The following is a 17,158-nucleotide window of genomic DNA, read 5'->3' on the forward strand; positions in this document are numbered from 1 at the left end:
TGCCCACTGCCTTCTGAAGGGATGCTCTTCCCTCCTTCCCTCGAACCTTGGGTCCCTGAGGGGCTTTACTCCCCTCCTGGAGAGTGAGGCCATCTGGCCCAGAGCCGGGGAGCCTGGTGGCTGATGCAGCAGGACGCGGCGGGGTGCGCCTAGGCTCAGATGCCGGATTGGGCAAGAGCACAGAAGCGACCCGTCTGATCCTGGTCAGGGATATCTGCCCAACAACTCTGGGAAATTCAGAGGCGGGAAGTGAAAGGGGGAGGGGCAGAGGGGGCAGAGCCAACTGCACCCCGGCCCCTGCTGGCCTGGCCCCCTCCCAAATGTGCCATGAGGAGTGAGGTGACTTGCTTGTGGGGGAAAAGCGGACCAAAGAGACCCCTTCTCTGTGAGGGACAGAGACAGTCCTGCCCCCCGCCCCCATCACGCTTTGCCTGAGTTCCAACCACTTCTGTTTACCGTCCAAAGTCCCAGGGGCAGGAGATGCCAGGTTAGAAGCACTTGGACACTCAGACACACAGGTTCAGGGCCCTCGCCTGGACAGGCCCCCTCCCCTTCCCTCCTTTTCTCTGTGAGCACCACCTGCTCCACTTCTGGCTCAAGCCCCTCCTTCACCCTGGGGCCTGGGCTGCCTGGGAGACTGGAGAGTCAGCCCTCCAAACCTGTAGCAGGTAACCGAGGTCGGGAGGCAGGCGGGCCCGGGGTGTCTGGGATTAAAGACACCCTGGTTCAGAGAGAGTGGGGGGCTGATGGGAAGATGTGGGGTGATTTGGAACGTATGGAGGGGAGGCTTCCGGCCATGTCAAGGCCCAAGCATCTCCTGAGGAAGGATGGGACCCAGCTGTATTTCAGCCCCACACTTCCCGCCAACCTCAGATCCAACCCAAACAGTTGCCTCGACCTACTATCAGCCTCCGCCTGAATTAGCATCTTAGCACAGCATCAAGCCCGAGCTCAGCCCCAGCCCCAGCCCGGGTCCAGCCACAGCCCAGGATCCAGCATGGCGAGGGACTTTCAGGACATCCAGCATCTGGGCTCTGAGGAGAACGACCACCAGTTTTGCAGAGGTGAGGGCCCAGGCACTCGCGGGCGCAGTCCCAGGAGAGAAGATCCATTCTGGAAAGGCAAGTGTCTGGTGTCTGAGGCTTCGCTCCACCTTGGTCTAGCTCCTGGTCGCCCTCTGTCCCTCCGAGGTCTCTGTCACATTCACTCTGTGACCAGGGACTGTCCCCTGACCTCACCCCCTTCTCCACCCCCAGGACCCCAAGAAAGGACACCCTCTTCCTTCCAACCTAGGTAGCGTGTGCCGTGTGTGTGTCTGTGTGTGTGTGGGGGTGGGTAGGTGTGAGTTGGAGGGAAAGAGCACAGAGATTCTGGAAGATTCCCACTTACCCCAAGCCCCCTGCCTGGATCCTTCTCTAGCAAATCTTGACCGAAGGCTCCAAGTGTCTGAGAGAAGGTTTTCAGGTGAGAAGGATCTGAGCAATTCTAGGCTGAAGGGCTGGAGCTGGGGTGGGGGAGGGGTGTCAGGTGTTCGTGCTGGTGATGGAGTGAAGCTCTGTGGAGACCAGGAGGGGTTGGGACTCGAAGCTCAGGGAGGAGGATTGGTTAGCCTGGGCTGGGAGGAGGGACCTCTCAGTCCTGAGGCTGGCAGACCAAGGGAGGGCAGGTGCTCTCGCAGGTGAGGGTGGGAGCTGGGCAGGGCAGGAACATCAGGAAGGACAGGTATTCCCACCACACTTCTCCTTTCCTGGGGTAGCGGGCTGGCAGACCTTTCCACCAGGCAGTAGGCTGCATGGGGAGAGGCCATATCTGTCTACTCCCCTCTGCACCGCCGGGGCCCACGTGCTGCCTGGTATGTAGTGAACACTCAAAAATGATTTTGGATATTGTTGAATCTTCTGAAGACAAGAGGATTCAGTGTTTAAACAGGAGGCTTGGAGAGAGTCTAGAGGTTTTGGATTTCGTGGGAGAGGGGGCTCACCCAAAAAAGACCTGGTGGACAGCATTGCAGGGTGAGACCGAGCAGGTGCAACCATCAGTACTTTTCTCTCCAGCAGCCTCTGCTGCCTTCATGTGGGCTGTGATAAATGGAATATTTATAAATGGAATATTTCCTGCCATATCAATAAACAAAGGATGTCACAGTCATCAACATTGCAACCCTCCAATGGGAGCTGGTGAGCCCTGAGGGAACTCGGGGCTGAAAAGAATACCTGCCATCTAGCAGCCATCAGACTGCAACCACTCCCTGCGGTGAGCCCTGAGGAAACTCAGGATGTGAAAATACATGATACTGGTCCCAGATGGCTGAGGTGCATATCAAAGGAATGATTTCAGTGAGCCCAGACCCTTGCATCTTCCCATACATAGAAAAGCTCTTAACTTGAGATATCTGGTTTTCTTTAATTAACAGTAATCTTTTGATGTTCCCAACTACCAGCCCTTTGTTGCAAAACCCCTATATATCCTGGCTCCTCCCCTCACCTCCTCGGGGCAGTTTCTCAGAGTTGTCTGTCTCCCGGGCTGCAGTCCTCATTTTGCCCCAAATAAAACTGAACTCGAACATTTTTTTTAAGTCAACAGCTGACATCTGCCACCTGCTTACCAGGGACCACATTCCATTCTTCCCCAGCCTTTTATATGCCTATAGTTTTCAGAAGATTTAGAAATATATTGGCCATTATTTCCTCCAAAAATTTTTCTGCATCCCCATCTCCCCTTTCCATGAAGACTCCAATTACACATATATTAGTGATCCCACAGCTCACTGGTGGTCTTTCTAGTTTGGAAGGAGGGGTGGGAATCTTTTTTCTCTTGGTGTTTCTTTTTATATAGTTATTATTGCTATGTTTCTAAGTTCACTGATCTTTCCTTATGCATGTCTAATCTTCCATTAATTGTATCCAGTGTATTTTTCATTCCAGACATTGTAGTTTTCATGTCTAGAAGTTCAACTTGGGACTTTTAAATATCTTCTTTGATAGCCAACTTAATTTTTGAATACTTTACAATAACTTTTTTTTTTTTTAATTATTATTTATTTTTGCTGTGTTGGGTCTTCGTTTCTGTGCGCGGGCTTTCTCTAGTTTTGGCAAGCTGGGGCCACTCTTCATCGCAGTGCGTGGGCCTCTCACTATCGCGGCCTCTCTTGTTGCGGAGCACAGGCTCCAGACGTGCAGGCTCAGTAGTTGTGGCACACGGGCCTAGTTGCTCCGCGGCATGTGGGATCCTCCCAGACCAGGGCTCGAACCTGTGTCCCCTGCATTAGCAGGCAGATTCTCAACCACTGCGCCACCAGGGAAGCCCCTACAATAACTTTTAATGTCGTTGTCTGTTAATTCTAACATCTGTGTCAGTTCTGGATCAGTTTTGGTAGATTTATTAACCTCCTCATTATGAGTTGTGTTTTCTGGCTTCTTTGTATGCCTGGTAATCTTTGATTGGATGCCAGACATTGTGAATTTTACCTCCTTGTGTGCTGGATATATTTGTATTCCTCTAAATGTTCATGAGCTTTGTTCTGGGATGTGGTTAAGTAACTTGGAGTCAATTTGATCCTTTTGGGTTTGCTTTTATAATTTGTTAGGTGGGTTGGGAACTTCTTGGGTACTCTACCCAGTGCCCTGTGGGTTATGAGATTTCCAGTCTGGCTTGTGGGAATAGGCACTATTCTTGGCCCTATTCCTGCCAGGCACTGTTCCCTAAAGCTTTTGGATTGTTTTTCTCCTGGCCTTGGGTAGTTTTCCTTACACGCATGTGTTGATCAGTACTCAGCTGCTTGCTTGAGGGAAACCTTCCCCAGATCTCTGGGATTCTCTCTGCAGCTCTCTTCTCTGATCCTCTGTCCTGTGAATTCTGACCCCTTTGGTCTCCACAGACTTCCAGCTCCATCTGGGCTCTGATTGGATTTCCCCTCCCAGCCCTGTGGCCTGAAAACTTTCTCCCAGCAGGAGGCTGGGGCAATCAGAGGGCTCACCTTGTTTGTTTCCTGTCTCCACAGGGATCATTGCCCTTTGTTTCCTGAATCCCAGTGTCTCGAAAAATATTGTGTCTTACAGCTGTCTGTCTTTTGTTGTGGTTGTTTCTGGGAGGAGGGTAAATCTAGCCCCTCTGGGTCCATGTTTAGACCCGTTTTTTTTTACTTTCAAACTTGCCTGTGCAGCACTTTCTATGTTTAATTTCATTCTCAGAATAATCCATTCAGGTAGCTACTGTTCTTACCCCAATTTTTAAAAATCGCAGTAAGAACACCTAATATGAGATGTACGCACTTGACACATTTTTAAGTGCCCAGCAGCCCATTGTGAGCTCGGGCACCATGTTGTACGGCAGGTCTCTGGAACTTATTCAACTTGCATGACAAATTTTATACCCCTTGAACAGCAATTCCTCATTTCCCCAGCCCCTGGCAACCACCATTGTACCCTCAATTCCTGAGTTTGACTCTTTTAGATTCCTCATTTAAGTGGACATGAGAAAACGGAGGTGCCCAGAGGTACAATGACTTGTCTGTGACCTCAGAGCCAGTTGGTGGCACAGCTGATCAGCCGTGGAGGGTCTGGTTTCAGGGTAGAGGTGCAGAGATAAATGCTGAGCTGACCCAGAGTCAGGGGTTTATAGGTCATAGGTCAGGTTGGGAAGCAGGACAGGGGCCCGCTGAGTGGATGGTGCTGGAGAGAGCAGTCAGGGCTCAGCCATGGGGTCCCCTCTGGGTGGAGAAGACTGTGATCTGGGAGAGCTTCTCTCCCAGGGGATTGAGGAAGACTTGTTGGGGGTGAGAGGAAAAGGGGAGGATATGCTGAGAGGGGGGAGTGGGCAGTGGGGTGTCAGAGACATGCCTGTCTGGGTCAAGAGGAAGGCTGGGTGTGGCTGACGTGGAAGAAGGTGACAGTCCTTGGTGTGAGGGGTCAAGAGTTCTGGGTGGTTGAGGGGGTGCCTGGCTGTGGAGAGAGGGGGCTCAGGGTCCAAGGCAGGGAAGAGGAAGTGTTCTGTTTGCAGGAGGAAGACACAAAAGCAGGAGCCCACGGCTGGGAGGACAGCCCCTGCCAAGCCTGCAGAGTTGGCAGGAGGGGAGAGGCCAGCTCTGCGTGTGTGAAGATGTGGGTGCACGAGTGTGAGAGCATGTGAGTGTGTGAGAATGTGTGTGTGTTACATGTGCTGCAGTATGTGCGAGAGTGTGTGAGAGGACGGGCATCTTAGTGCGTGTGTGAGAATGTGCTAAGGAGAGTGTGTGCCCTCATGAGTGAAATGAAAAATGCGTGTGTGATTGTGTGTGTTTGGGGGGGGTCAGGGCTCAGCTTGGTCACGGGGGATGGAGAGGTTTCTGTGAGATGATTGAGCGCTAAGGGGAGAAGGTTTATGGTGGAACAGAGGTTTCTGGGGGGCAAGGGCGGAGGGAAGAGGGCAAGGAGGCCCTGAGTGGTGGGAGATGGGAGGATGGACTTGGGGGGCGGCCCCTGGGGAGTGGTCCATGGTGGAATGACCCTGACTTAAGGATCCCAGTGGAATCGGGGGCAGTTGTCCCAGTTTTGGATTTGTCTGAGGGGCCCAGACAAATTTTAAGACAGGGTCTAGCCTCTAGGACCCCCAGGTCCAGGATCAAGGCTGTGCACACAGATGATGTGAATATCACGTGCATGTGCATCATATGCACCTCTGTGTGTGTGCATGTTTGCATGAGTTCCTGTGGGTGCGAGTGTACAAATGTGTGTGTATGTGCACGCTGCATGAACGCTGGGGTAAAGCCCATTGACTCCCCCAATAGCACCCCCATCTACCTTCCTCTCGCCTCCTCCCACCCCAAGGCTGTACGTCCTCAGGCTCTGTTCCCCTGATGCTCAATGACACTGGCTTTCCAGCTCCCCTGCCTCCGATGCCCCTCGTCCTGACACCCCTTCTCTTGCAGGGACGCCTCCTCCCCAGCCCTTTGTCCTGCAGCGTCTCTGCTCCCAGCTCCGCCTCAGTCTGCTTGTCCTGGGCTTCAACATCCTGCTGCTGGTGGCCGTCTGTGTGATGGGGTCCCAAAGTAAGGGTCACAGGGGTGGGGCAGCAGTGGGGGAGGCGATACAGGCAGTGCTGGGGGCAATGAGAGCCACGATAGGGGAAGAGATGGGGGCAGTGCTGGGGCAAATATGGGGGCAGTGCTGGGGTGGGGAAGGGGACAGTCAGATGGATAGTGATATGGAACACAGCGCAGCCCACTTCATCCTGTTCTGTCTGACAAGGAGCACAGCTGCAAGTGGAGCTGCAGACTCTAAAGGAAACTTTCAGCAACTTCTCCTCGAGCACCTTGATGGAGATCCTGGCTCTAAGCTCCCATGGTGAGTGGGAGTGCCCCTAGGGGAGGGACTGGGATGGGCTGGATGGTCAAGGAGGTGGTTTTTCAGCATGGGTTTGCTGGACTCCGTGCTGGGTGCCCAGTGCTGGATCTGCAATAGGGGAGTGTTTGCGGGGTGCTGGGGGCAGGGTGTGCACAGATGCGGGCAGATAACCCAACTGGAGAAGCTGGGCAAGGCTTCTAAGGATGCTGATTCCTGAGCCGAGGGTCCCTGAAGGATGAGTAGGTGTTAAGAGTGGAGGATGGAGGTTAGAGCCAGGTAGAGAGCAGAGTCTGTGATGACCGGGGCATGAGGAAGACCATTGCACATTCTGGGACTCTAAACGCGTCCAGTGTGGCAGGAGGTGTGGGCCAGAGAGGTGGGTAGGGGCCGGGCCATGCAGGCAAGCCATGCTAACTCGTGAGACTTTATTTTGAGAAAGTGGGAATCCATCGGAAGGATTTAGCAGTGGACAGGCCTGCGCAGTTTACGCTTCAGAAAATCACTGCGCAGCATTGGGAAGAGTGGGCGGAGTCGGGGAGACCAGTGGGCGGGCACGCAACTTCCCACGTCAAGGTAAAGGTGGCCCAGACTGGTGCTCCAGTGGTGTGAGGATAGAGGGATGTTGGAGATGCGGAACGGAGGGAAACAGTTTAGCTTTCCTCTTTTTCAGGAGGCAGCGCCGGTGACAAGGTGACATCTCTGGAAGCCAAGCTGGAAAAACAGCAGCAAGACCTGAAAGCAGGTCAGAGACTCCCTTGAGTGTGTGTGTGTGTGTGCGTGTGTGTGTGTGTGTGTGTGTGTGTGTGTGTGTTGTGTTTCCCCAGCCAAATGCTGGAGTCCTGGTAGGTGGACACACAGTGCACTGCCCACACCATTGTCATCATTTTGGCTCCTAGATCATGCCACTTTGCTGCTTCATCTGAAGCACTTCCCGATGGATATGCGCACGCTGGCTTGTCAGCTGGCGTTCCTCCAGAGCAACGGTAGGGACGGGGCGGGGTGTGTGGGGGTCTCCAGTCCCTCCTGCCTGTCCCGTCCAGCTGGATCTCATCTCCCTCTGCCCCCCAATGCCTTCAGGCACAGAGTGCTGCCCCGTGAACTGGGTGGACTATGAAGGCAGCTGCTACTGGTTCTCTCGCTCAGGGAAGCCCTGGCCTGAGGCTGAGAAGTACTGCCAGCTGGAGGACGCCCACCTGGTGGTCATCAACTCCAGAGAGGAACAGGTGAAACCGTACCTTTCCCAAAAGCAGGAGGAAACCTTGGGAATGCAAACTCTGGGAGGCTGGGTCAGGCTTGTTTTGTTATTTTTTCTAACCTGAGGAAGAATCCAGAAGCAGAAGTCTGGCCCAGATCTGGGAGATCCATGATGGAATCTAAGCCATTGATTCTAAGAGGTGGGAGATTACAGCCCGGAGCTGGGGCAAAGGACAGGAGCCAGGTGACCGGGTGATGAGGAGCACGTCAGGAGACAGAATATGTGTCAGGATGAACTAAAGGGCCGGGACTTGGGTGGAGAACACAGTGGAGCCACTGAGAGTCCCTGCTTGCTGTGTGCTGGCCTTGGCATGTGATGGTCCCTTGGGTGAACGGAACAGAGTGGGCGGGATTCCCAGAGACTCACCGCTGTGGGTTACTGGGTTCCTCCAAAGCACCCCAGGTCTCCCTTCCTGATGCTATCACCAGACCACAACCCCAAATGGCAAGTTCACAGGGAAGAACCAACCCATTAGAACATGGGGCATTTTTGGGAAAAGTAAATGGTAATATTTACTGAGTCCTTACTATGGGCCAGGCACTTTTATATATCTACTTTAATCCTCACAACCCTATGGGGTAGGCATTCTTGTTATCCCCACTTTGAGGGGCATAGAAATGAGGGAACTAAAGAGCAGAGAGGTTAAGTAACTTGCCACACATTCTGCATGGTAGAATGATTCCAAACATATCTTGCTTTACCAATCAGGTTGAAATTGCCAACATTCTATCAGTATTGGCCTATAAAATATCAATTTCATGTGGGTCAACCTAAGATTTCAGCAGTCTGTGATTTGGTCCACAAAATTTCATGCCAGCCACAACTTCATGGTGGATGGGTTTGTACCTTCATCGTTAAAAAAAAAAAAATTATTTATTTATTTGGTTGGTTGCACCAGGTCTTAGTTGTGGCTCTCGGGCTCCTTAGTTGCAGCAGGCGGGCTTCTAGTTGCGGCATGCATGTGGGATCCCTGACCAGGGATCAAACCCGGGCTCCCGGCATTGGGAGCGCAGAGTCCTATCCACTGTGCCACCAAGGAAGTTCCCACCTTCATCATTTTGAAGTGAATGTCAGTGTCCTGTTTAATGCTTTTTGCCTTGAATTCATCTTCATGTGATATGAATAGACTGGTCCTTGATTTCGCTTGCATTTGCTTCATGTATCTTTGCCCATCCTTTTATTTCCAACCTTTCTGAGTCTCATAGATGAGTCATTCTCAGCCTTTGCAGTATATTATAATCTCTTGAGGAATTTAAAACATATTGACACCTGGTCTTACACTCAAAGATTCTGATTTAGTTAATTTTGGATTCATCCTGGGCACTGAGATTTTTTAAGGTCTCCCCCCGACCCCACCCATGTGATGCTACTCTACTGTTCAGCTAAGCTTAAGGTATTTCTCCTACAGGTTGTGTATAGTTGTTTTTGGTTTTTAAAAACTGAGTATGTTAGAGACTTTTTGCCTTTAAGAGGTGAGTGTTATCTCATTTACATTTCTTCTTCTTTTTCTTTTTTTTTTTTTTTTTTTGCGGTAAGTGGGCCTCTCACTGTTGTGGCCTCTCCCGTTGCAGAGCACAGGCTCCGGACATGGAGGCTCAACGGCCGTGGCTCACAGGCCTAGCCGCTCCACAGCATGTGGGATCTTCCCGGACCGGGGCACGAACCCGTGTCCCCTGCATCGGCAGGCGGACTCCCAACCACTGCGCCACTAGGGAAGCCCTATTTTTCTTTTTTTAAAAAATTTATTTTATTTATTTATTTTTAGCTGTGTTGGCTCTTCGTTGCTGCGTGCAGGCTTTCTTTAGTTGTGGTGAGCGGCGGCTACTCTTCGTTGCAGTGAGCAGGCTTCTCATTGCAGTGGCTTCTCTTGCTGTGGAGCATGGTCTCTAGGTGTGTGGGCTTCAGTAGTTGTGGCACGCGGGCTCAGTAGTTGTGGCTCGTGGGCTTTGAGCTCAGGCTCAATACTTGTGGTGCACGGGCTTAGTTGCTCTGCGGCATGTGGGATCTTCCTGGACCAGGGCTCGAACCCATGTCCCCTGCATTGGCAGGCGGATTCTTAACCACTGCGCCACCAGGGAAGCGCGAAGCCCCTCTTTTCTTTTTTTAACTGAAGTATGATTCACAATATTGGGTTAGTTTGAGATGTATAGCAAAGTGATTCAGCTATATATTTTTTTCAGTTTATTTTCCATTTTAGGTTATTATAAGATATTGAATATAGTTCCCTGTGCTATACAGTAAATCCTTATTGCTTATCTATTTTATGGATAGTAGTGTGTATCTGTTAACCCCATACTCCTAATTTATCCCTCCCTGCCTCTCTTTCCCCTTTGGTAACTATAGGTTTGTTTTCTATGTCTTCTGTTTGTGAGTCTATTTCTGTTTTGTATATAGATTCCTTTGTATTATTTTTTATATTCACACATAAGTGATATATAATATTTGTCTTTGTCTGACTTAGTATGATAATCTCTAGGTCCATCCATGTTGCTGCAAATGGCATATTTCATTTTTTTTATGGCTGAGTAATATATATATATATATACGTACATACATACATACACCACATCTTCTTAAGCCAGTCATTTGTCAGTGGACACTTAGGTCGCTTCCATGTCTTGGCTATTGTAAATAGTGCTGCTATGAACGTTGGGGTGCAGGTATCTTTTCGAATTAGAACTTTTGTCTTTTCCAGATATATACCCACGGGATATACCCACAGGTGGGATTGCTTGATCATATGGTAGCTCTATTTTTAGTTTCTTAAGGAACCTCCATAGTGTTTTCCGTAGTGGCTGCACCAACTTACATTCCCACCAACAGGGTACGAGGGTTCCCTTTTCTCCACACCTTCTCTAGCACTTATTGTTTGTAGACTTTTTGATGATGGCCATTCTGACCAGTGTGAAGTAATACCACATTGCGGTTTTGTTTTGCATTCCTCTAATAATTAGCCATACTGAGCATCTTTTCATGTGCCTGTTGGCCATCTGTATGTCTTCTTTGGAGAAATGTCTATTTAGGTCTTCTGCCCATTTTTTTTATTGAGTTGTTTGCTTTTTCAATATTGAGCTGTATGAGCTGTTTTTATATTGGGGACATTAACCCCTTGTCAGCTGCATCATTTGCTAATATTTTCTCCCTTTCCATAGACTGTCTTTTTTGTTAAGGGTTTCTTTTGCTGTGCAAAAGCTTTTGTTTGATTAGATCCCATTTATTTTTGCTTTTATTTCTTTTGCCTTGAGAGGCTGATCTAAGAAAATATTGCTATAATTTATGTCCAAGAATATTTTGTCTATGTTCTCTTCTAGGAGTTTTATGGTGACATGTCATATATAGGTTTTTTTTTTTTATAAGTTTATTTATTTATTTATTTATTTTTGACTGCGTTGGATCTCTGTTGCCGTGCACGGGCTTTCTCTAGCTGCTGCAAGCGGGGGCTATTCTTCGTTGCAGTGCATGGGCTTCTCATTGCAGTGGCTTCTCTTGTTGCAGAGCATGGGCTCTAGGCACTCCGGATTCAGTAGTTGTGGCTCACAGGCTCCAGAGCACAGGCTCAGTAGATGTGGCGCACGGGCTTAGTTGCTCTGCGGCATGTGGGGTCTTCCCAGACCAGGACTCAAACCCGTGTCCCCTGCATTGGCAGGATTCTTAACCACTGTACCACCAGGGAAGTCCCAATATATACAGGTTTTTAAACCATTTTGAGTTTATTTTTGTATATGGTGTGGGAGAGTGTTCTAATTTCATTGATTTACATGTAGCTGTCCAGTTTTCCCAGCACCAATTGTTGAAGTGACTGTCTTTTCTGCATTGTATATTCTTGCCTCCTTTGTTGTAGATTAATTGGCCGTAGGTGTGTGGGTTTATCTCTGGGCTGTCTCACTTACATTTATTTTAAAATACATATCTTTAATCCAGTCTTTTTTTTTCTGTTTTGTATGCTGCTTTTGTTTTCTGCCATTTGCTATCAGAGATTTATTATTTTTGTTTTCTCCTCTGTGTTATTTTGGACTAGATGTAGCCTGTATTTCATTATACTAGTAATTACTGTCATAACTTTATTTTTTTATTTTATTTATTTATTTATTTTTGTGGTACGCGGGCCTCTCACTGCTGCTGCCTCTCCCATTGTGGAGCACAGGCTCCGGACGCGCAGGCCCAGCGGCCATGGCCCACGGGCCCAGCTGCTCCGCGGCACGCGGGATCTTCCTGGACCGGGGCACGAACCTGCGTCCCCTGCATCAGCAGGCGGACTCTCAACCACTGAGCCAACAGGGAAGCCCTACTGTCATAACTTTAAATGATGGGCTGAAACTTATTGGCTTCAAAAAATAAGAGGTTATATAACTTTCCATATGAAAGATGAGGAAACCAGCACACCTTCACATGCCTCACTCTTTTCTCTTTTTTAAAATTGAGATATCATTGACATTTAACACTGTAAGTTTGAGGTGTATAGCATGCTGGTTTGATACATTTACATATTGCAATATGGTTAATACAGTAGTGTTAGCTCTCACCTTTATCATGTCACATAATTATCATTTCTTTTTTTGTTGAGAACAATCAAGAACTAGTCTCTTAGCAACTTTGAGGCTTATAACGCCTTGTTCGTTTCTCTCCCACATTCCTTAAATGTTTGCACGAATAGTTGGAGTCTTTTCTGTCTTTGAATTTCATTAACCTCGTCCAGATATATCTCAGTGTTGCTCATTCTCTCTGTATTTTTACTCTGAGGCCAGGAGAGTCCTTTTAACACATAAAGTTAGGTTTTCTAACATTTTGGAAGATTTTCTTAAGCCCTGTGTTTGAAAATTTTTTCTTGACCATTTGTTCTCTTTTCCTCTGGAGCACATCTTCCAAAATGATCTCCATTGTCTGCCCCCATAGCCATCATCTTATTGCTGTTTACTTCTATCTTTCTCTCTTTTCTTTTGTATTCTGGGTTCTTTTCTCAAGCCTATCTTTTGTATTTCAGGCTTGTTTTTTTTGCTGAATTGCTGGGGCTTTTTGTTTTTAATGTACTTCAAAATTTTCTCTTCAATTTCTTCTCTTTACTTTTCATTGTTATCTTTCTTCTTTGATATATTGTTTCATATTTTTATGTCGTTCATCTCCTCTTCAATGTTTTTGAGGATGTAAGTTGTTCTCCAGTATCCTCTTATGTTTTGAAACATGCCTTCTTTACAAAGTATATTTTTCACCTCTCTTTTGATATCACAGTGCTTTTTTCTTCCTCCTCTTCCTTTCCATCCTCTATTTTTGCACAAGTTCCATGATAATACTCCCCTGTGCTACTTCTTTGAATGGGCTGAATTCTTTCTTGCCTGTTATTTACTCGTGAACAGGGCAGATGCATTCTTCTGGACTATCTTCTTCAATCATTTGGCAGTATTTCATTCTTCCCCTCAGTCTTCAACACAGAGGGCTGGATACTGATGATTTGTATTCTTTGTTCAGTTATTCAGCTTCTTGTGATGGTGGGAAGAGGGCACTGGGGCAGGTGGCAGCAGCGAATAGAATATCTTGTCTCCAGTCACTTTCCCTCCAGCTCAGTTGACTCCCTTGATTTTGGGGAGCACCCCTTACCAGACTCTGAGGGCTGTCCCTTCATGCGCAGGATGTCGACCTATTTGCAGGATTCTAGAATTCAAAGGTGCTACTGTATCTGCCTTTAGATGAGGTGACTAACTGCAATCTTAGTTGGGTCTCTAGGACATGAGAGTGGAATTAGGAAATTTTCCTCCAAATGCAGTTGGAGACCTTTCATATGCTGTCAAAGAGAACTGCTACACGTGCATGTTGGTCACCCATCCTCCTGTTTCCTTCATAAAACAATGTGATCACACCCTCCCTCTGCTGCCCTCCCAAACCAGGGGACTTAAGTTCCCAGAAAGGGCCATATCTATAAGAGAAAGCTGCTCGGATGTCTGTTGTCCTAGGAGGTGTGCATGAACCCTGGCAAGCTATCTCAAAGACAACTTGTGTCCCAGCCCTTTCCAGCTGGATGGCTGGGCTGCCCCTCGCACATAGGGCATCTTCCTATTTTCATCCAGACTGCCAGACTCCATGTAGCCAAGTCATAACAGGGCTCTGGGCAGTGGGTCCAAGCTTGGAAGCTCTGGGGCCTGGAAAACAACAGAAATGACAGCTATACACAGAAGCAGGAGCAGATAAGTGTACATGAGAGGCGAGTGAAACTGAGATCCTTAATGGGTAACTGGGGCCCATGGGGGCGGCAGGGGCTGGGGTCAGGATCCAAGAGTTTGAGGCTGTGAGCAGAAGACAAGGAGAAGCCTAGAATCTGAGTCTAGCAGCCGTGCGTTAGGAATAAAACGGGAGGCCAGGTCAGGGGGCAGCGGTCATGAACTCAGGCACTGGATTGATGCTCTGGGTTCCACGATTACCGTGAGTTCCTTGACCTCACATGTAAAGTGTGAATCATTAGTGCGCCCAATTTAGAGGGCTTTATGAGATTTAAATAAAATAATCCTTGTAAACCACTTAGTGCAAGGTTTAGCCCAGTAAATATTCACTAAATGCTAGCTATGGTTGCAGAAGAAAAAGCAAGGAACTAGTGTTGGGAGCTGCTGCTTCAAGGTGGCAGCAGATCAGGCTGGGGAGGGCTGAGGGAACCATAACTGATGCCTGCGTGGAAGTACAAGGGACTAGAAACTTCCCTCCTGCCTGTTTTCCAGAAATTCATTGCACAACACACGAACCCCTTTCAAACCTGGATAGGCCTCACTGACAGTGATGGCTCCTGGAGATGGGTGGATGGTACAGACTATAGGCACAACTATAAGTAAGTGGCTACTCCTTCTCTCTCCCTGTTAGTTTGGCCTGGGGATGGCCATCTGGTCTCTCCCCCCAGTACACTCCCACTCGTCCCTCAGGGACCAAATTCTCCAGCCATCTTCCCCCCAGACTCCCAGACTCCAAGGCTGCAGCTGCTGCTCCCTCAACCGCCCAAGGCCATGCGTTTCTGAGGTGGGGATGAGGGTTGCTGGGATGAGGGGGCATCCAGAGCTGAGCTCTGTCCCGCCTTCCTAGGAACTGGGCTGCCACTCAGCCAGATGACTGGCAGGGGCACGAGCTGGGGGGCAGCGAGGACTGTGCTGAGATCCGGGGGGACGGCCGCTGGAACGACGATTTCTGCCAGCAAGTGAAACGCTGGGTGTGTGAGATAAAGCGGAACATCACCATCTAGATGTCCTGACCTCTAGCAGACCTCTGACCTCCAGCAGACCTCTGACCTCCAGCAGACCTCTGACCTGCATCCTGCCTGCCTCCAAGTCCTCCACTGGGCATTTTGAAGAAAGGAAGAAGAGAGTCCTCAGAGGCGTGGGGAGGGGTTGAGGAGAGATAGAAGGGGGTGGTTGAAGAAGCTCAGACCTTGGGGAGACTGAGATCCCGCCTCCTTCTGAAAGTCACTGTAATTACTATTATAATTTTTGGCCTCCTCAGTGGATTAGGAAAAGGACAGATACTTGAAACTCTGCGTGGCTTGGTTATTTGGAACTGGGAACTGTAGGGTACAAAGAAGAGGGAGGGAGAGGGTCTGGAAGAGAGAAAGCTTAAGTGCTAGACGGCTGTCCTTGACACCTAATCTTGAAGACATGGGTCAGGGAGGGGAGGGAAGAGGATTGAAACAGAGGAAGGCCCTGTGGAAGGCACTGGTGGGGGCGGGGAACTGGCTGGGCTGGGGCTGGAGGGTCTGCCCACACCCTGAGGGGTTCCCTGCAGTTGGGATCCCCTCCAGAAGAGGTTCCAGGGAACACCCCTGCTCCACTGTCAGCCTGGGAACTGTGAACTGGGCTGGCGAAGGTCAGTGACAAAGGTGTGCTAAGAGAAGGAGGATTGGTATGACCCCAGATAGACCTAGACGTGTCTCCAGCACATGGTGTCTCCAACAGTCTCCACAGTGGGTAAACTGCACCTTCTAAGATCATTCTGAAATTGACCTTAAAAGAGTCTGTAATCAATTAGATTTTTTGGTTTTATTTTTATTACAAAAGTAATATATACTATTAGTTAAAAATGTTTCAAACACACGCACACTGGGAGTCTCCTCCTCTCACCCTTCCCACTTCGCCGCAGAGTTAACAATTTTCATGGCTATTGTATTAGTCAAGGGTCTCCGAAGAAACAGAACCAATAGGATGTATATGTACCAATAGGAGATATATTGGCTCATGTGATTATGGAGGCTGACAGCTCCTGAGTTCTGCAGGTGAGCTGAAGAGCCCCAAGGTTCCCAGCTGAGTCTGAAGCCTCAAGACCCAGGAAGAGCCAATGTTTCCAAGTGCCAGTTTGGAGAGGGTCGGGCAGGAAGACCTTTCTCTTACTCATGAGAGGGCCAGCCTTCTTGTTCTCTTCTTGGCTTCAACTGATTGGGTGAGGGCCACCTGTATTAGGGAGGGCAATCTGCTTTCCCAATTCAAATGTTCATCTCATCCAAAACACTCTCACAGACACACTCAGAATAATGTTGGAGCAAATATCTGGGCACCCTGCGCCCCAGTCAAGTTGACACATAAAAATGAACCATTACAGGGTTCCTGTCAGGATGTTTCCTGTGTATGTGCATATATGTGATACTACATGTCATTAGTAGCTTGTTTTTTCACTCTCCAGTGTCTCATTGATCCAATCTATGCTATTTCCTGAGAGGTTTTACTTCACTGAATTCAGCAGGGGTAGAGAATTCCAAAGTATGGATGTGCCATATATTACTTAATCATTCTTTGTGGTGGGTGAGTAGTTGCTATTTTTGTTTGTTTTCACATATAATGTTTCAAGCAATTTTTGTTTCTAAGCTTGTGCTGGGTCAAGACTTCCCAATTTTCAACTGCAAATTTTTCTAGGACTTTTCCTTCAAAATGTTTGCAATTGGCATTAAATTAAAAAATTATGACAGAAATAATACATACAATTTAAAGTCTTGTAGGGCTGGAAGCAGTTACAGGAACTGTTTCCTTCAGCCACTCCTGCGGCTTAGAGAAACCACTTTTAGTGTTTTAGCTGTTTCCCTTAGTGTTGACATTTGTACTTCTAAATAATATACACAAACTGATATCTCTTTATCAGTTGTAGACATTATTTAGTCACTTTTCATCACGTAGGTGGGCACAATTTTCCAATTTAGTCTATAGCAATTTTTGCTTAAATCCTAATTCAGAATCTGTGTCAGTTATGGCTGTGTCAATATTGTTAACTGCTGAACCAAGTAGTATAATCTGATTACATTTCCTTTCTTGCACAACTTTTGTTTCTTCTGAAGTTAATAGTTGAAAAATTTGCTTCATATTCTTTGAAACAATTGCAAAGTCTTCCTTAACTGTAAAAAGGCTGACAACATAATTTTCTGCACGTGCAAACTGGTCACATAGCCAGCACTTCAGTTGTGGTTTTTTCCTAGAGCCACCAGGGTGAATCCAAGTTTTATGGGGGCTGAAATGTACACAATTTTGGAGAGGCCTCCTTAGGAAAAAATACAAAATGATGAATACAAAATTAAGCATAAAATTGCTATTTACTTAAGTTAGGGAAAAAAAGCTGAAAGCTACCGTAAACATCA

General features: G+C 48.1%; 1 protein-coding gene across 4 annotated transcripts; it reads left to right on the plus strand.

Moving 5' to 3' along the window:
- The first annotated feature begins 498 nt into the window (after positions 1 to 498).
- On the plus strand, positions 499 to 15,511 carry ASGR2 (asialoglycoprotein receptor 2). 4 transcript variants are annotated; one of them, XM_082679846.1, is made up of 9 exons: positions 499 to 668; positions 874 to 1,121; positions 5,906 to 6,025; positions 6,225 to 6,320; positions 6,991 to 7,062; positions 7,217 to 7,303; positions 7,398 to 7,543; positions 14,277 to 14,383; positions 14,632 to 15,511. In XM_082679846.1, the coding sequence occupies exons 2-9, from the start codon at positions 998 to 1,000 to the stop codon at positions 14,786 to 14,788; spliced, it is 909 nt and encodes a 302-aa protein (XP_082535972.1). In that variant the 5' UTR covers positions 499 to 668; positions 874 to 997; the 3' UTR covers positions 14,789 to 15,511. The 4 variants fall into 4 exon arrangements, with proteins under 4 accessions (XP_082535972.1, XP_082535971.1, XP_082535974.1 ...); XM_082679845.1 differs by having other exon boundaries at positions 889 to 1,121; XM_082679848.1 differs by having other exon boundaries at positions 889 to 1,121; positions 7,464 to 7,543.
- The last annotated feature ends 1,647 nt before the right edge of the window (positions 15,512 to 17,158 follow it).

Source organism: Grampus griseus (genome assembly GCF_964374135.1).
Source record: "Grampus griseus genome assembly, chromosome: 20".
In the NCBI taxonomy this organism is placed as follows: domain Eukaryota; kingdom Metazoa; phylum Chordata; class Mammalia; order Artiodactyla; family Delphinidae; genus Grampus; species Grampus griseus.